Source organism: Platichthys flesus, chromosome 2 (genome assembly GCF_949316205.1).
Source record: "Platichthys flesus chromosome 2, fPlaFle2.1, whole genome shotgun sequence".
Classification (NCBI taxonomy): Eukaryota; Metazoa; Chordata; class Actinopteri; order Pleuronectiformes; family Pleuronectidae; genus Platichthys; species Platichthys flesus.
The window spans coordinates 11,502,461-11,523,800 of NC_084946.1; the positions used below are offsets into that span (position 1 = coordinate 11,502,461).

Below are 21,340 nucleotides of genomic sequence, written 5' to 3' on the forward strand. Positions count from 1 at the left end.
CCCTTTTCTCCCCTCCCTCCATATCTGCTTCCTTCACTCACCACACTAATGAGACAGAAAAACGAGGGGAGCAGCTGGGCCTGGGGAGCAACAGAGATGCGACACGTTCTCCAACCACCCCCTCCCCTTCCCCTTTCCTTGTCTCACCATCAAAGTAGACACAGCTCTCGCCAGCGGTGGGGCTGGTAATGACCACAGGCGCGCACACGGACACACACACACACGGACATGTTCAAGCGCGCACACACACACACACACCGGCGGACACTCATTGGCATTCCCTAGTCCCTTAACCTAACCTTAACCATCACAAATGATTATCCCAACATTAACTTAAACATTATCCTAACCTGAATCCTAAAACCACAGATTTACCCTCAAAGGTCTGAATGCCAATGTGGTCCTCACACAGAAAGAAGTACAGTACAACCGCACACACACACGCAAAGACCACGTGTGACTTATAACAATCCCTGTGTAATTGCATACAGAGCTGATGAGTTGTGTTGTGATTGTTCAGTGGGTAGGAGGGTGAAGAAATGCAGCGACTAACGTCTAATTGGGGTGAGGTCTGCTCTGGAGAGTTGGTTCTAGACTGCTGTGGAGGAAATGACTGTTGCAACCACGCAATGCAGCACACTAGCTTGTGTGCGTGTGTGTGTATGTGTGTGTGTGTGTGTGTGTGTGCCTTGACTTGCGGGTACACCCAGATACAATATGTAACTGGAGCCGTGTGTGTTAACGAGGCATTGTTAGCCCTGTGCAGTCACCTGTGGTGCATTAAGGAATGCTGCTGGATATGGAGGCTAATGATGGCAACACAGAGAACATATACCAATCATTACAGCACACACACTGTGGGTATGTGTTTGCCAGATGTATTTGATTGCAAGGTGCCATTTGGGGCCTCCATCAGAGCTTGAGAGTGAATGTGTTTAATCATCTGTTCATCTTCCTGAGAATCTCCACCAGTGAACTCACCTGTCTGTCAGTCAGAGTGTAGATGTGCTGCAGGTCCGGGCTGAACAGCATGTCTCTCAGTAAGGGGCTTCCTCCCTCACTCACAGTCACCTTCTCATACAGCACTGCTGGACGGTTGGGGCTCACAGAATTAACCAGAATCTACAGGGAAACACAGGAAAACATGTTTAGAAAAACACTGTCAAGTTTGTAACCTGTTTAAAAGTGTGGTTTAAAATGAATACATATGGAAACATCCTTCCCCACCAACAACTCTTAATCAGCCATTATCTAACCTTGCACTGCTTTTGTAGACGGCAAACAATGTACAGTAGAAGAGCAATTCTGTATTTGAATTATTATTGTGATGAAAACTTTCTAGCAACTGCTTCAAAGTAAAAGCTTTCACAGTTTTGGAAAAAGAAATGCATAAAGCTAGAAGACAAAGCAAGGGGGGGTTTTACTTTGAAGCAGCTGCAGGCAGAAGTGTTTGAGCTCTGAATAATAACTCCTTCCTTTACACTGGTCATGATATAGTGTTAAACAAAGATGAAAATAAGGCAGTTTCTTTTGTAGTACATCTAGCACCATGCGTTCATTTCCACTAACTTTCAGCCAGTATATGTAAGAGACAATGAAACATATATTTATTGATCTTTTTGTTTTCTCCGATCTCAGATCCCTCTTGCAATATCCAAACAAAAAAGTATCCTAGATTGCATTTTCTTCCGGGAAAATCAAAGTTTAAACACTGCAGTCTCCATATGCGTGTCGCCCCGGCAGGAAATTGGCTACACTGACTTCAGCTCTGACATGTGGTTATTAATATAGTGGTAGGCGGCGTGGAATTAGAAAAACTATTCTGAAAGGGCTGTAAGCGTGTGTTCTACAGGACCAAGTGAACACCTTAATTGAACGGCTGTGTTAATAGCAGTATTGAATTCAGTATCATCTTTAATGGGAACATGATTACAGTGGTTTGTGCATAAAAGGAACATTATTGATTATTTGTGTTATTGCACCTGTACAAAAGACGGCTCTATTCAGCACCTTGGAGGAATTAATGAAAACAACTTAACTGAAACATACAAAAAGCAATTCGTGTGAAAATATTGACGTCCTGTAAAATGCCCAGACAGAATCAGAGGGAGCCACTTTCCTTCAGTTTTTAAAGAAAACCTAATCACCTGATACACTTGAAGATGAATACAACAGTAATCTGGCAGACGTGCAAACACTCAAAAATGTCTTTGTGAGCGTTGGCGAACAATTTGCCCAGATATGGTAAGAAATGGTTCAGATGTAAGATATGAGATTGTTCTGGCTGGGATGGCTGTGAGCCAAATTCATCTCAGCAGCAAATGAAAAGCACAGAGCGACGGCAGGGGGTGAAAGAGGGGGGGTTGGGGGTATCAGTTCTCCATTACTGGTCTTTGTCGACTGCTGCTATCAGCCCACAGTGACAAGGAGGGGACAGCAGGCAATGAGTAGCTGGAAAATGATACTGAACACACACACACACACACACATATGCAGACAGACACACAAAGTAAAATCTACTCACACAAACAGGATCGCACCCATATAGATGAGAAATGATGTGATGAAAACACACACACACAGAGTTATGTGTACACTAATACATGCTTTGATAGATATGTACATGCACACACACACACACACCCAGACACAAAGACAGAAAGAGAAGCACATGGTTGGATGCTGAGCGCACACACACTTTGGGATGAAAGAATTTATGTACAATCTCACCAAAAGAAACCAGGGGCAACGATTCCATTATCTCTCACTGCCAGTTTGTGTGTGTGTGTGTGTGTACCAAAGTGTGAGAGAGAGATGGAAGAGAGAGAGAGCGAGCGAAGAGAGATATAGAGAGCCCTCATAAGGTTGCGATGAAGCACTGAAGATGAGAGGAAATATGGATGTTATTATCTGGATAATGGGTCTGTAAACAAAGGATACATTTCATTCATGGATGGCTCGCATCCAGAAAACACCACACACACACACACACACACACACACACACACACACACACACACACACACACACACACACACACACACACACACACACACACACACACACACACACACACACACACACACACACACACACACTAACCGTTTTTAAGTACAGACAAATGGAATAAGACACAATGCTATATAACACAGAGGTGAAAGAATATCTTTATTCTGTGGGTTCCTGGCATCATTTTCTCTCTTAACCTTTAAAAAAATAAACCACCAAAAAAAGTTATTTTTGTTGGATGTCGCATCCATCTCTGGACCAGATACCCCAGTCCAGTTCACTGGCTAATGACCAGTTCCAACCTAGACATGTGTTATACATACAACAGAGAATAAAAGCCTGTCCGTCTGTATTCTTATCTTCTATTTGTATCCACTTGTTTGTGTGGCTGGGCATCTCCCAGTCTGCTTAATCCCAAACGTACAAACAACTGTCTCACATCGACTATGACTGATTCCAATATCACTTCAGAAGCACAACCACTAAATCTAACAACATCTCTTCTCTCATATCTAAAAGTTTCACTCAAACGTTCACCCTCTGTCTTAGAGAGCAGTTCATATACAGTGCTAACATATGAGAAAAAAACATGAGTGGGGAGAGTGACAGAGGTGAGAAAGAGAGAAAAGAAAAAGTGGGCAAGAGAGAGAGAGCGTAGGTGACGTGTGAGAACGACAGGTAATAAATCGTCTCAAATCGATTCATTCCACAGATGCTGCAGCCAAGACTGGACGGGGAATATGGAAACCAGAGGGTGAACAAAGGGCAAAGGAATATATCAGCTGAACTGATGAATGGATGGATGGATGCAGACGCAAAGTTTGTCTAATTGAATCAAACTGAGTGTCTGCACATTGGAATGGGGGTTGGGGGCTGTTACAGCTTCTATAAGATGAGCTTGATGTGCAAAAATATGTGTGCACAACCTAGTGTGTGTGTTTGTGTCCGTGCCTGCGCATGTGTGAGTTACCATATTCTACAAATATCTTTTTTGTGCTGTAAAATGCAGGAATGCGTATTTTTCACACATTTATGTATATGTATATACATTTACAGGTTTATGTTTATGCTAGTATAGCTGCACAAATATCTACACGAGTGTGTGAAATTAATGCGATAGTCAGTGATGGTGCTTCTGTCTCCTTTGTATAACTCAACTCTCAGCAAAGTGCTCGATGGATGGATGCACAGAGTGATGATGGTCAACATGTATTATGTAACATTAACAGATCCTAAACACATTAGAGCCACTGTCTTCAGTAAGGACACAGAGATATAATTAGAGAGAAAGGAAAAAGTAGCAGAGAGTGTACGAGTGGATAATAATGAGGAGTGAAACCCACAGATGAAGAACAGCAGTGAAAAACAATGGTCTCTGTATTTCTTGTGTCGCTTTTAAAAACCCTACAACAAACTTTACAAAGCAACTACTCTGTGTGTTTTCATGACCTAAAATTGTTATTCAATCCTGAAATGGTAAAGTTACTTTTAGCTCAGGAAAACTGGAGGAAAAAATGGATTTCGAAGGTTTGGAGTTGAATCCCACGGAAATCTAAAATTGAAAGCAGTAAATTGGTACGCTTAGTTGCAGAATACTTTCAGGTGTAAATGCAGCGACTCAAAACCTTTCCTCAACCTCCCCTGGGATTTTCTCACCATCGCTGAATTTCCTACAATTTCCTTCATTTTCAGTAACACTGAATAATCCCCGTATAGGAACAACTAACAACACCGCACCATCACCACACAACATTCCCAACTGCCTTCCCTCCTCCGACAACATCCAACATTCTTTTTATAATCTCTTCTCTGAGCGTTAACACCTCCCTCAAACTGCCGATCCGCCCAAAAGCTGCACATGCCAGGTTTTATCTGTGCCAGGCAGACCTGGTATCTCTGATACACACACAGGATAGCTACAGCAAGTGATAGGTAGCGCTGGCAGTGAGGGTGAGAGTGTTGGGCGATAAGACGGTGGCACATCACAGAAAATGATGCCTGTCAGAGCCGCAAGTGACAAATTATATAGCTCTTGTGCATAAAGGTGAGAAACTGAGGGACAGACACAGAGAGATCATCAATTATGTGTCTGCTTTAGCTAAGGTGCACTTTGAGAGGAGAAGAGGGGGAGCAAACAAGGAGGACACTGAGAAGTTAAGGAAACAAGGGTGTGATGAAGGATTTAGAGACCTTGACAGTGATGGAAGAGAAGACAAATACGTGTCACTCGCTAAAGAGACCCAAATATCAAAAGGCACCACTTCACTAACTGATTAACAAGTTTGTTAAGTTGTACAAAAAATTCCAAAGGTTTTTAGAGTTCTTCTCCACAAATGGAATGATTACAGGCAGACAGACACACAGATCTATATAATGGTCACAATATCCAATATCCGCAATTATGCCGGGGGAAAAGAAAGGGAAGGAAAACAGACAGAGGTAGGAACCTCAAACACTATCTGGGAATAAAACGGAACAGAATGGTCCAGGTGTCCTCACAGGTTTGTCTGGGAGCCACAACACACCAGCATGAGCACATCGCTCATGTAACTATAGGCCCACTTATAGCATATAGAAACACACACTCCCTACCTGTATTGAGGGGTGAACTTGACATAAGTAGGCCTATCCTTTCATAACAACAAAACAGGACCCACATTCCTGACTTTGATGTGGAGCCCCCCCGTCCCTAGTGTGTGCACGCGCGTGCGTGTGTGCGTGTGTGGGTGTATGTGTGTGTGTGTGTGTGTGTGTGTGTGTGTGTGTGTGTGCACACCTTTTTTTTTTTTTTTTACAGTGATCTGCTTTTTGTCCAGGAGGCACCAACCAGAGGAGTAGCCCTCTTACATCATTCTGCACTCTATTTAAATTTTTCTGCTGTTAATGATCATGTAATGAAAAGCTACTAAATGGATAATGTGGTTAGATTATTTTTTTCAACTGTTGTTGCGAAGGACAAGAATAAATAAACCCTAATGGATCACATGTTCTTTAAATTACATTAAAATCTGCTTTTATTTTGACTTATTCAAGGAAAAGTAAATAAGACATTAACTGAATGACTCAATACCAATTTATACACGAATTTCATTCTGTCCCTTTCTTGCACAAGAGTCACAAACACATTACATTGGGCTCGGTGGAGACTCCCCAATGACAGCTTCATGTAAACGTCTCCCATATCTGTCCGTCCCTCTTTAAACTGTGTTTTCTATCTGCATCAGGGCCGTTCAAGATAAAGACCTGAAATCCTTCAGCTCCTATCTCACTGTGAGCTTGGCAGAACTTGAGCACAGCCAGGCACACAAAACAAATCCATCAATTCTTCTCCAGCAGCAAGTTTCCACTAGAAACATTAAGAGAAAAGAGAAACAAACACGTTTCCACCTTCCTGAGTTTGTGTAAGCGCTGTGCAATACGACCAAAACTGAATATTCTGATAGATGTCAGATATCAATACATAATGTTACTTGTTGCTGATACCTTTTCTCTACAGTGTAATTTGGGGCCAGGTCTTGCAGATGTGAGTTGAATCAGTGCTGTGTGATGTGCTGCAGGCAGAAGCCTCTTGCAACGTCCGAGTCTGTTTGGTTTGTTTTGAACACTTGATTGTACTTCTGTAGATGTTATCCCGAGGCTCTCTCAGTACTCTTTGACAGATCTAAAGGTTAGTGGTTTGTGGTTTTTCTGGATGGACTTTGAAAAGCACGACTGTCTGGTCTGTGTTAAACTTTCATACCTAAATCACGTAAACGCTTCAGGTGTAGCCCCTGTTTTATGTACAAGCTCCTGGGCTTTGTGGAGTCAGTCTGCTGCTCTATGTGTCACATTCACTCCCCTCCATGTTTGTTTGAGTTGCCTTTATGCTTCTTTCCCGCCTGCCTCTGAAGTGTGGAAGAACACAGACTGTCATCGATATGATGAAAAAATATAACCATAAAGAGTGTGATTTGAGAACCAATCTCCGGTTCTCTATCGTCACATGATATATATTGTCATATTGCATAGCCCTAATGTGTCTGTGAGTTTTTAGGGCCACTGCGCCATTTTCAGTTCCTTCAAGTTATAATACAGGGAAACGGGGCAACTAAAGAGGCATTAAGAACTTTAACTTATACTCAAACATAAAGTACTAGCACAGTGAACAGAGGTACACTTCCTACTGTTACATCGCTGCCATAAATAATTTGTATGAAGAGCATTCCCTTGATATATGAAAAACATTTTGATGGAATAAGTTATTTCATCTGGCAAAATAAGCCTTTTTTTTAAATATAGCTTGAAAGTAGTGTGTGTGTGTATGTGTGTCGTTGTGTGTGTGTATGTTTTCGTTAGAAGCTGGGAGCAGATGGAGGCATCACACATGAGTGAGTGATCGCCCTGATACATCTATGGGGGAAAATTCCCAGACCACTACCGACTCCTCACACGTCCACATGCAGAGCGCGCACAGCCGGCACATAGAAGGAGTAAACCTTTACCATATGTGGGTCAGACAGTCAGAGAGCGAGAGGCTTTTTCCTTCAGCAGCAACAAGACAGACAAGGAGCTGTGGTGACAATGATGGAGGAGGCTTGACCCAAACACATTCACACACATACACACGCTGGAATGTCCGTGCAGCTGCTAGCAAAACACAGTGTGGGTCTGGAGTGGGTTATTTTAAGGTCTGGGAAGGAGAGCTGATGTTTACTGACTTATCGAAAATTAACTTCTTTTTTACTATACTTTAAAAAGCTTCACTGCTTTATGAAATACAACTGTATACAGGAGGAACCCAGCTTTCTTCTTGCTATCATGTTTTTTTGTGTGTGTGTGGAAATATCGTAGCCCACGCTGAGATGTCCTTGGGCAAGATGCTGCACTCTGAATGGCCCTTCATAGATGTTGAATGGACTAATTGGAAGTCGCTTTGGGACAAAATGTAGTATTCAAGCACTCAATGGGCTAAATTACCTAGATGGAGAAAATGAAAAGAAAGCAGAGGAATGACAAAGCTTCATTTAGTTATGTGAATGTCACAACTACCAGCAGCTCTCAGACAAAACACACACACACCCTCATTCAAATACTTTTGCTTATAAAAAAAAGGTAATTTGTCTTTTATTTTCTTAAGCACGAGATTAGCTGCTACAATTTAGTTAACTTTACAATAAATCTGTTGTGAGGCGGGTATTTGATTCTGGCCAGAGCAGGATGTGATTACCTGAGCACTCTATTCATCTTACAACACAAGTGTAACCGCAGCTTTTTGAAGCTGCACCTGAAAGGTTTGTCAAACATCCTGAAGCTTACATTAGGCACTCATCAATGCTGCTGCGTAATCCAGCGTATTCTGTCATATCAGGTTACTTGCTATGCCATCTCTTATTGTCTGGCTCTGGTATTCACCCGCATGTCTACACCATGGTTATTCATGTGTGAGCCTGTGGCCTTTCACCAGCAGAGCTTACAAAAGGTCAGATACTCTGACACACACACACACACACACACACACACACACACACACACACACACACACACACACACACACACACACACACACACACACACACACACACACACACACACACACACACACACACACACACACACACACACACACACACACACACACACACGTAACAGGCTATTGAGGAACAGGAGGCACGAAAAAAACAAAGAGGAGAGAGAAGGAACAAAGCCAGAACCACATGTGATTGAATTCTCTCAGTTCCTGTGCTTGAGTTCAATAAAATGTAAACATGGTGGAAGAAAGTGAGCTGCAAATTAAACCTATTCATCACTGTTAAGGCCTTTTAATCCGCATTCCTGTTGAAATTAAAAGACCTCGTCGTAGCTCTATCCCTCTATCTCGACCAGTCTCTTCCATCCTCAGCCTTCTCCTCTATTAGTTTCTCTCCGGTTCTCTTGCTCATCCCTCACAAATTCACCTCTGTTTTCCTTCCTCTCTACCTTTCCTCCCTCCCTCCTCTCTAGCTCCAAATGAAATGCCTTTAGCTAGCGGTTGTCAGATAAGTGTGTGTTGCGAGTCGCTAGACACAGCGCAGCAGAGGCATTTCATCTTCCGACCATCACTAAATCACACTAACTCAATCATATGCATGGAGTTACACACTCGCACACACATGGCTGCGAGTGCACTGCAACTGGAAAGGTGCTTTACTATGACTGATTTTATCAGCTGTCTTGCAAACGGGGGAAGAAATTGCACCACAACATTATCATACACAATAAGATGAGACTCGAAGATAGAGCTTTCCAATTGAATGCCTTTTTAGTGTCGCCATTCAAATGAGAAAAGACCTCCTCCTACATTGAGACGCAACTCAAATCCCTTATGGGAGATCTCAACCGAAACAACATTACACATTTAAATCAAAAACTGCTGAGAGGATATTCATGTTAAAGACATAATGTGTGCATGCGTATGAGACATGATTCCCACAGTGGCACTGGCATCTTTGAACCACTGCTTACCGACCAAGCCACAGAGAAAGAGTGAGAGCTCTGCTAACAAGCTGCAAGTCTTATCAGACACAGGAAGGTGGCAAACTAAACAAAGACTGGGTAGAGTGCTGGATGCAATGAGGGGGGACAGATGCTATCGTATACAGAGTGTGTATGTGGCTTTGAACAGAGAAGTGGAGCACATACTAACACAGGAAGAGATCGGCTGGGGAGTAGAGTGTTTGTATTGAGCATGTGTGTGTGTGTGTGTGTGTCAGTGTGTGTGTGTTGTGGGGGAGGTTGGGTTTGTATGAAGTGTGTCTGCATACAAAGTGTGTGAGACAGTCTATCAATTTGCATGTGTAGCAAAATGCTTGCGTGCATTGAATACAAGCAAGTGTGCGATTGTGTGCATGGAGTTAATTTAAATCAGTCACACTGAAAAGGCATCAATTAATAGCTTGAAAAAAAATTATGAATAGAAAAAACACACAAATACACACACACTCCTTCTCCTGACACTATGCAGTGCCGCTTGACCCGCCATCTAGTGACTAGATCAGCCCTTCGCTGGGATTACAGCGACTAGAATCTCATCTTCCGCTATAATTACCACGGTAGGTGTGTGTATATGTGTGTGTGCACGTGTGTGAGTCTTCCTGTGGGAGAGCCACAGTGATTACATGGCCACTGGTGCCTCTAATAGCATCTTTTAGGCAGAGAGAGAAAGAAAAGGAGCGATGGGAGGAAGAGATGAGTGATTCCCATCTTTCTTGGGATGGAACAGATTTATGGCGGAGGAATTCTATGGTGGTTAAGATGTGGGTCTGTTTTGACTGTGCCGTCATGTAAGAGTGTGTGCTTGTGTGTGTGCCATGTGTGTGCAGATGTTTGTAATGGATGTAACACAAGAGGCTAATGGGAGACAGGCCAAAACCACACCTCAGTGAAATGGGTGCCAAACCAATCCTGGCCACAAATTTTTGCCTCCCCTCCACCTCTTTCATTTCTCTATCTACCCCACAGTTCACTTCACCCCCCCCACTTTATTTTTGTTCCAACACTTTCCGTCTCCCCTTTATCCTCCTTTGTTTTCAAGTCCTCACCCAGTCTTCAAACTGAATCTTCCCTTTTTCCAAAACAGAACAACAAACTACAAACCGTAGTCAGCTCTTGCTCACACCACAAACACCCATGACAGAAAAACACTACTGAGGAAGAGTAGAAAAAGAGAAGTTGATGTAAACAAGAGCAGAATCCAGCAACATCATCAGCTGGTTACACTGAACAATTTAAATGAGAGGTTACCTGTGACAATGGCAAGCTTTAGTGGCTTGAATGAGGAGATTTGGGGGAGAGGGGAGTAATGACAGAACACACATGCGTGTGCGGCACACACACACACACACACACACACACACACACACACACACACACACACACACACACACACACACACACACACACACACACACACATACAGCGTCTGGCAGTTATAAAAAATGAGGAATGCAGATGGTGTTTAAAATGAGATTTTATAGCGTGGTTTAGAGCGCTTTACAGCAGCAGTTGGGCTTGTGTGATTGCCTATGTGTGTTTGTGGGGGTGTGTGTGTGTGTTTAATCAGTGAGTGGCAGTCTGCTTGCATGGTACACTATTCAGAACGTGGTCCTGTGAGTTTAGTATTCCAGTAAGACAAACCGAGGCACCATAAGACACACAAACAAATATTTTTCTAGTGGAGCAGTGGAATGTAAATATGTAACTTTTTGCGCCTAGGTATTTTAGTTACATTTTTTTAAATATAAACACATTGATCAACTAATCTGGGATTTTTCATCTTAAAAGTTGTTCTACCCACATGACTGACCTGTTTTTCAGAGTCTGTTAAACATTGCAGAGGGAGGTCAAAAGTGCAGACTAAGGGAAAGGTATTGCGTGTGAGGGTTTAGAAAGAGCTGTGTGCGTGTGCATGTGCTGCTCCTGGTTTCTGTAGAAGAGAGGAGGAGGCACATTCCTGAAATGACTGCCATGATCCTGCCCCATAACAGAATCTTATATAGCCTTATAAACTGCTTTGTGTGTCTGTGACTATTTGGATGCCTTTGTGTGATTGAAAACATGTACATCAGTCTAAATCTGTCTGCCAACACACGTGTATGTATAAATGGGAACAAGAACGACATTGGAGTGGAGAAGAGTTGATCGGGACAAAACGTATTACCTCAATTAAGTAAAAACATATTTTCGGTTGAGTGAAACTTTGTGTTCGGTTAAGTCTTAAGTAATGAATACAAGTCTCTGTGGCAAAATGTGTATGTGAAGGTTTAGTTCCACCGCATGCAAAAAAGACACAGGACAGTGTCAGTGTGGAAGAAAAAACACACAGGGAATAATGAACTTTGTGTTTGAGTCAAAACAGCTTATTGTGTGTGTTGCTTTTGCATTTTCATGATAATGTGGTGTGTGATCTGTGGGTCTGGTGGGGTTTCTGCAACTAGAGCTTGACACAGCTGGACTCTATTTGTGTTTGTCCATGAGGCTGTACTCTTGTTTTTCTTGGCATGGGGCTAAATATAACTTAGACTGGAAGAGAGATGGCGTAATGGTTGAGGTTATGGAGCTGTTTGATTCTGGCTGGTGATCACGCAGGGTGCATAAAGGTTTAGAAACTAAAACGATCTCCTATAAATTAGGTAACTTGAGTAAGTGCATATTTCGGCCAATACAGCATCTTCAAAGATGGGATATCCACCAGGAGTGGTGAGATATAGCTTTTGGTATTTTATGGCAGAATAAAAAAAATTGTATACACGTATGCACCCAATAGATAACATAGCTGTGGAATGTCTCTCTTCCTTCAGTGCAAGGCCCCCATTCTCTATCTCAACGCAAGCAAATACAAATTAGTTCCTGCCTGAAACAAAAACTCTGTGCAGCATTATGGTAAGAGAAAATATAACCGTTTAAATTTCCTCGCCCAGCTTTCTCTCCTTCCCCAGGTGAAGCCACCCGCTTTTTCCCCTTAAATAGCTAACTTGTCTCTGGTGAGAGGCCAGAGGAAAGTCCAAGGCTTGTGTTCGGGCCTGGTGCCACCTCTGAAACCGGAGGAGTAGAGGAGAAAGAGAAAAGTGAGACGATTGCCACTGACAGGAACACAAGTGAGAGTCAGATCAATGAGACGATCACACCTCCCCTTCACTACTTCAACACTTTTTCCTCCATTGCTTCAGGTGTTTTCATTCAGTATTTGTCCCCATTTTACATTTTTTATATCTCATTCCATCTCTCAGCCATATTCTCTGCCGGCTCAATCCGCTCTCCTAGTGTGCTGTAATGGTCCACAGGGGCGGTCTTGGCTGCTGCCCACCAAATACAAAACGAGTATGAGTGATTCACGGGCCAAAGGACTGGACTGGACCAAGAGGGCGGAAAGTGTGTGTGTGTGTGTGCGCGCGCGCGGGGCGTGCGTGCATCCTTGTGTGTGTACGTGTGTGTGTTTGTGAGCGCTGAAAGAAAAGGACAGCAAAGTGGAAAGGAGGGATGTCCAGTACAAGCTGAAACGAGACAATTAAACAACTGAAGGATGAGAAAGAGACATCGAGCTGCTTAAGTCCTCCACAGGGAGGCCAGGGAATAAGAGACCACACAGTTCTAACTGGACCCCGTTGAAATACACTCTGGTGTGTGTGTGTATGCGTGCTGAAAGAAAAGGACAGCTATGGAGAATACATGGTGACATTTAGCAGATGTGCACGCACACACACTCAGAGACATGACCTAGATAATCCCTAGCAGTCAAGATGTTCATTAAATAATGCCAATGCAAAAAGAAAATGAGGAAGATACGTTTTTTTTTTTCTTTTCCCACAACCATAAGCACCTCTTTTTAAAGATTTTGAAAAATTCAAAATATTCTGATTTCTCAGTATTTGACCTTCCCTTTTACGGGAATTATGAATTTGAATGAGCTAACTCAGCATCTCTTGTGGCTAAAAAGTCATTCTTGGTGCAAAAGTTCAAACTGACAGCAACAGAGTAGTCATAAGACCAAAGAGGGAAGTAAAGTTTAAAAAGCTGTGAAGTAACTAAGTTAAATTAGTCTTTAATATGAGACATTAATTTAACAAATTGCATTTATATATATATACAAACTTTCTTCTAGATCTTACCTTTAAAACGCATCAAAGTTGTGTATATATATATAAATATAGAAGAAAGTTTGTTCTCCTGTCCACCAATTGCTACAGAAAATAATTTTTGACTTTGTCCCTCTCAGAAAGTTAGGCCCAAACCAAAGACAGATGAATCTACAGTACCTGTTTGCAGGAGGGATTATCATTAGGGCTTTGAATAAGTACAAATTTATGTCTCGTCTCCCTTCCGAGGTTAATACACTGAACCAGAAAGTGATTTAAGGATCTCAGGGCTAATAAATCATTCATTCACACCATATTACAGTCGATGAAAAGCGATGGCAGATACAATGAACCAGGAAGTGGCTACAGCTTTCTAGCCGCTGGGCCGAGCTGAGCATCTATATGTGTGTGGGAGCCTGGTGTGCTGCTCCCACATGACGTTTAATAATATCTCTTCTGCTCCACAAGAGCCACTTTACATTGTCTTATGTAACTGCAGGGGGTCAAAATCAACACAAGCAGAGAGACACTATGGCTGAGGAGGTGTAGTGTATGTTTAAACTTACAGCAATACAAACCACAAAGTGCCTCATCTAGAGCACACACACACACACACACACACTCACTCACTCACTCACTCACTCCTGCCTGCCTTAGCAGCCGTGTCTGAGCAGCTGGTAAAACCAGGCGGAGGACAGATGCCCTGCCTCTGGTTTGGCCTGTAGCCATGGTAACATGGGACAAGACCAATGGCTGTTCTCTGGGGAGGAGGTAGGGATGGCTCTTGTTGACACCCAAAGCCATCCAGATGATATGGCCCACCCACGTTCCCCCACATTCCTGTCAATACTGACAATTAGACGCTGTAGAGGACTTGCTGCATGTCTCTGTGCGTGCCTGATTTCTCCCTGGGCTGTGTGGCAGTCGCACAATTAGCACAAGCAAGTTTGAGAACATTCAAATCAAAAAGGACAATAGAAAGAAAACAATGTTTGTTTTTGCTGACTTTGTAAGTTTGTGTGAGTCTTTTGTTTACAACAGTTTGTTTCCCAAATGGAGAATCTGTGTTTACATGATTTGCAGTAGATGAAACTGTAATTACAATGTTATGTTGTAATGTGTTTAAAGGGCTGAACTTGAGAGCAGTCCCACAGGCTCCAAGTATAAACACAGAAAAGGATGGTTGGAAAAGGACAGAGAGAAACACAGAGACCCAGAAAGGAAAGAAGACTAAGAAAATAAGAGGCTAGGTAATGACTTTAAGAACTTGTGAAATCAGAGGTGGCTTGCTGCCAATTACTAACAGATAATGTGTGTGTGGTTTGGCTGTTTGAGTGAGGGAGAGAGATGAATGTAAACACAGGGAGAGTTTGTCTGAAGTGGTGGCCAGCCGGGTCAACTCTCATTCCTCTATGTCAGCAAGGGGGAGCGGGGGGGCAGGTTATGGAAATACAACGACAGCAGATGATGAATATGGGACATGGGGGCGTCGGAAATGAGTCAGTTTTAACAGTTTTAACAGGGAACAGAGTCGGGATGCATCTGAGCTGAGCCAGGAACAGGAACAGGAACAGGAACAGGAAGGAAGAAGTGACATGCAGACAAATTTGTAATCTGCTCTGTTTTCCTCTTTCCCTCCAACTGGTGAGTCTGCCAGTCTCATCAGTGTCGTGATGAGTGATGGTCAACTTGAACTGAGAAAATCTAAACAAAATCCATAAAGTGACTTCCGAAATGCTGGTTCTCAAATAAACCCACACCTTAGAACTTTGTCCTGAGACAATTTGTGATCAATTCGAGTTTTTGACACTCACTTAAACTGACACAGATTTTGACTTATGGAAAGTTGAGTTTATGTGAGACATTTGGCATTCAAGCCAACATGATCAAACAGGTCAGTCAAAATGTTTGGGCTGCACATGTTGGACATGCATGTTGAATAAATGTGTCAAACAGACCTTCACAACTCTGTAGATGCAGAGTATAATTTGGAGTTTCACCCACATACTGTACATAACTGACTTATTTACCAGAGAGAGGTTTTTCTGTTATCGTGTTTGATGCCTTGTTTTGAAAGTTTGGTAGTTCAATGAAAAAGTTCAAAAGAGCAACCTCATCCTCTCTTCCACTGAGGACACAGCCATGACCATCTCAAAGATGTGCACTCACCGATCTTACTATTGTGAAAAGGTTACTACTAAAATGCTGTCCTGGGAGTTAAAAGATCATTTCATGAGAGCATAAACTTAAGCTGGTTGTCCAAATATGTCAGGGTTGAGTTATATGATCTGCTTGTTCGCATATAATGAATAGGAAAACAACACTAGGCTAATAAATGTAAGAATATATATCAGCAAATCAAATATAACATATTCTGACACATGCATACTTGGTGGCAGTGTGAGCAGCATCGCTTGATAAGAAATGGCAAAGGCATCAGGATACTGTGCGCCACCATCAGCATCTGAGGAAATGCCTCCAGTGTATATGTGTGTGTCCCTGACAAAGCAGCCTGTGACACATGCCACTGAGCATTAAATCTCCCCATCCTCTCGCTTTTCAGGCTGCTTTCTAACCAGCTCTCTCGTTCTCTTTCCTGAGGGCACTGTACTGAAAATAACGCTGAAACAAGAAAGTGGAAATGATGTTGGAGTTAATGTGCGCAACCTCCTTAACATACACAGGGAAAACCCTTCAACTGGTGAGAAGAATTTCCTCGGACCAAAATGGGCGAGAGTGGAGAAGAAAGCACGGCAAAGTTTCCAGACAGTCAGCTGAGTGCACTGGACTGTCACAAGATTGCTTTTTATAGAAGTGCTCTTTGTTGTGCCTCCCTCTTTCTGACTCTCCCAGTCTAACACAGACACACACAGACACGCACACAATGGTTGAAATTTAATTTTTGTTTTATTTATAGTTATTTATAACAGAATTTATGGTCAAAGTGTAAATTATAAAGCCTAAATAACATTTATTTAGCAATAGGATTGTAGTTTTGTATTTGTATCAACTTACTCTATGGGTATCAGCTGCCGAAAATCTATATCGGTTGGGGCTCTAACACACAGACACACACATATGAACATGTGCCAGCTTATCTTGCCCTTTCACTCCCCCCTGACTCTCCCACTGCCCAACACAAAAAGACAGGAAGTGTGTATGAGCAGAGGAAGTTGTCCATACAGAAAACAGAGGAAATCCTTCATCCTGGATTACTTTCTCACACACATACACTCACACGCACACAAAGACAATGACACTAACATGCAATCATAGAGATGCGGCGTGATTGGAGGTGGAGTTAATTACAAAGTGACACACAGGCACGCACACATTCACACACACACACTTTAATTACTCTTTTCCAGCTGTGCTTACTTGACTTGAAGTCTTGCGCACAGTCTGTGTTGATACCATACAATGTGTAATTTATGTGGGTGGATTAAATAAAAATCAAAGAGCATTACACTGGTATTGAACTGACACACACACTAGGTACTGAGGAAAGAAAAACACATAATGACACACCAGGACCAGCACGTATGTCTCTCAGTGTCCCTTTCTCCTGACTCACACACAAATACACATTTTATGAAACTACAAAGAGAAAACGCACACTAATAGATTCCTTAAAGGGAAACCACACGTTGCTATCAGGTCATTATACACAGAAGGAGCCTGAGTGCTTGCTCACTCATCCCCTTCCACTCACAGGAAGAACCGTTCGCGTCCCAGCAGATCGGACACACACACACACAAACACACACCATTAGGCAGCAGCACGAGCGCTCAGCGGGATTTAGAGGACAATTAAAAAGCTCAATTAGTCTTATATTCTTATTTCAAGAGATGAGCGTGTTGCAGATGGCGTGGTTCGCTCTCTGCGTCTAAAAACACACTCAGCTGGTTTCCTCCTGGGAAACAACACAGGGGAGGTGCAGAGGGAAGACTGAGGGATTGGATGTAAATATGTCTAATGGTGGTGCGTTTGCCAGGCTGTTGAGATAAGTGCCCAATGAAATCGTATCACAAATCCTTAAAATGCAATATTGCTGATGCTAATATGATATTGCAGCTTTTCAAAAGGCAATTCACATCTATGGCTTGAAATCCCTTTGGTAATGTCTGCTCACCCAGTGATTCTGCAGATACAGTGTTTGTGTCTTTGCACAAATACATTTACAGCCTTGTTTTGTTTTGTTTTCGTTCTCCGTCATTTCCTCCCCCTGTCCTTAAACTATTTACAATCCCGGTTTCCCAAGCACTGCCTATGCTCTAGCTTTTCATTCCAAATTTCCCCCCTTTCCTTCTTTTCTTCCTCTCCCTGTTTGTTTACATAATTTCCAGTAGAAACCAAGTGGAACAGTCCCATTGTCTTCATCGCCTGCATCCTCCAAATCTTCCAGTGCCAAGTCTGTTGAGTCAGCCGCTGCATACATTTACTATTTGTGTGTAATTGGATTAATAGCCGTAGGCCAGGTCACGAACTTTGAAGAGAGAGAGAGAGAGAGAGAGAGAGAGAGAGAGAAGGAGAGAGAGAGAGAGAGTGAGCAAGAGCAGGAGAGAGAGAGAGAAAGAGAGAGAGAGAGATGCAAGAGGCAGATGTTCCAACCTGTAGCTATTCCACAGCAGATCTGAGGAAGAGCGATGCTTCACTGTCCGCCCTAACTGAGTGCACACTCACATAGAGAAACACACACGCTCTCACACATGAAGAGAGGCCAATAAATTCAAACAAGCACAAAACAATCCCTGCAGTGGACATTTGGGGAGGGACGGCTAATGTCAGATAACACACCAAGTCCCAGAGTTCATCTGGAGGTAAACCTGATTCACAGTCGCAGGAGGGCCAGTGTGGTCCGTTCCTCGGCGATGGAGGAACTTGGCAGCAGCTGAAAGGCTTTTGTTGTCATTCAAAGTGTCAGCTTCTCTTCTCCAGTGACAGCAATACACAGATTCTAAAGCAGCTGGATTATTTTTGATGGTTTTATTATTATCAAAAAAAAATGTCGACGTTTAAATAATTTGTCAATGCTGTGATTTATTGTCAGAGTCATTCAAGTATAGCAGGGAATGGAGGAGATTGGTGGTTGGCTCGGTCTCCTTCTGTTGGAGAATTGTTCCTGCTTTCTGTCCAACTGCTGGTTCGTTGTAGAACTGTTGTGTTTCCCTATAATATTTTAAGATCTGGAACTAGATGTATGTACTGATTTGGTCGCTACACAAATAAAGTTGAATTGGCTTTCATCGATTGTAAAAATCTAACATTAAATTGGGAAATGTGGTTTATGTGGATAACAACGATTATTTCAAATGTAATATGAGACTTTTTCCTGTTATTATATACATCACTGTGTGAACTGATGTTGGATAGAACCTGAGAAAGACTGACGGTATTATTTATTTTATTTTTATTTAAAACATGAGAGCAAGTACTTTCCAGCTGATGGTTCACAGGTATTCACAGGTTCATCTTTGACAAATATAATTAGGCTAAAGTATACCTTCTCTTCTCCCCTCCAACTCTTCTTTTACGTCCCTCTCTTTTTCTTTTCATCTATATGGATGATCAGACTAACAGCTAGCTAAGCCTTTCTAGCATCTAACTATTGAGGTCTGACAGAGCGCTGTCCTCAATTCCCTACATCGCCTTGCTTTACAAGCCCTTGTTCTTTCTTTCCCTACATCCTCCTTAAAAATCACATGGAGGACGGGCTGTAGCCTACGGCAGCCTGCGTGAAACAGGGATGAACACACATACACAGAGAGCAATACATCCAGGTGCTCACAAGCACATGCGGAACAATTTTTTGTTCACCCACAAATGCAAGAGCAAGAACTGTTGCACATGCACACACACACGCATACATAGACACTCAGATGCAAACACACAAGGCGTGTGCAAACTCAGAGCTGGAGTTGAGATGTCCCAGTGGGAAAACACACTTTCCGGAACATTTTACCCAATTTGCATCGCTCCTGGCTCCATTGCTCTCTTTTAGGAGAGGAGAATGAAGAGCAAGTCGCAGAGTGTCTGTGTCTCTCTATGCGAGTTAGTGACCGCATATGTCTCTGAGGGCTGTCATAACTAAGGAGACAAAACATGTATGTCAGCTAAGTCAATACTAAGAAATATGCTTCTTTTAATGCTTGAGAAGAAAAATAAATGCTTGTTTTGTGAGTCATTCAAACTGACTCAGTGAAGAATTCAGGTCAGGTTTGACTAATGCTGAATGTTGTATAAATGTCCTCCATCCTTGATACATGTTATTCACACGTCAACGCAACTGGACTTAACAGACTTTACTGGATTGGAACCAGACAGAAACTGATTTTTGTGAAGATCAATGATTTCACAACATCAGGACGTACCTCTTGTGGCTTTTACCCCCCCCCCCCCCCCCCCACACACACACACACACACACGGGATACAGTGATGCAGGAGCAGTGCATTAGAGAGATGATGCAATGAGAAGAGCCAGAGGCACAAGCAATCAGTCTGATTAATTGTGTTTGTGTGTGTGTCTTCTCTTCTCCTGTGCTCCAGTTCTCCTGTAATCCCTCACTCACCCCTTCCTCAGAGGAATTGGGTTGTTTTTCCAAGGCTTTACATTATATCATTATATCATCTGGTTAGTACATGTGTGTCAAAAATACAGCTGCTAATTCTTCAGGGGACCCAGAGAGGAAGATGGGTGGAAAGGAAGAAGGATAGAGATTGCATGCATGGATGGGGGGGGGTGCCCTTGTGGTTAGTGGACCACATGATTAACTCTGCGAAAAGATGGCTGACATAATGTACATAAATATAATATGTACCACTGACGTACATGAGAGGATCTGACTATATAATGGTCTAAATATGCTATTGTGTTTCTTTCTATTTAAAAACCTCGTTCAGCATATATCTGTGGTTTTCACTGTGTGGACAGAAGACTTTCAGCAAATAAAAAACATTTTCAAATCAGTCCACATTACTATGAACAATACGTCTCAGCGGATCTTTATTTTCTGGCCTTGGAGGTCACTAACAATTACAATCCTACCTCTTCATCAGAGGGCCCAATCGAAACCTAATTTCCCTTAAAGCATGCCTCTTAACTCTAATCACCCAGAGGGACAAACAATAGCCAGGAGCTGGTGAGTCGCACCTTCTCCCAGATTAACTCACCTCAGGCCCTTTCCAATAACTGTAAGTGGCTTTGTGCCTCTAATGTGCCCCTTGATTTTCAATGATGGAAAAGTGGAGCATGCATGTGGGGAGAAAAAGCATTTGGGACTTCTGTTAAGCACAGGAATGTCAGTGTGATGAGATGTCTACGATGCCATTATAGTACAGTGTTGTGCCACGAGAGCAGACATACCTAGCTTATTGAGTGAATTTTGTACCGGCCTTTGTTGTGATTATTTCTGCAAGTGGTCTACAATATATTAGTCTGTTTTATTATATCCAAGATGAATTATTGCAAGTAAAATGAATAATAATTATTAGCGTAACTGGTTGCAGTTTACAAAGATGTGTGCATGTTCAGTGAATACGTTAATTTGATTGGAAGGTAAAGAACCAACATAAATCTGCAATATTGCCATTTTTACTACTTGGAATAAAAGTCTCTGTTTGTGTCATATGCTCTAAATAGAAAGAGTAAGTGTCATAAATGAAATTCTATCTTGACCCCCGGCGCTGATGTTGAATCATATTGTGAGGTCCTTGTCACGTTCATAAAAACAGTGTGGCAGA

At 42.4% G+C, this 21,340-nt stretch overlaps 1 protein-coding gene across 2 annotated transcripts in view; it reads right to left on the reverse strand.

The window, feature by feature from the left end:
• Positions 1-21,340, reverse strand: part of LOC133963007 (plexin-A1-like) — a 178,333-nt gene that overhangs the window by 94,903 nt on the left and 62,090 nt on the right. For both annotated transcript variants that reach the window (XM_062398223.1, XM_062398222.1), the window contains exon 4: positions 982-1,122. In XM_062398223.1, the coding sequence (XP_062254207.1) occupies positions 982-1,122 (141 nt within the window). The remainder of the gene's footprint in view (positions 1-981; positions 1,123-21,340) is intronic.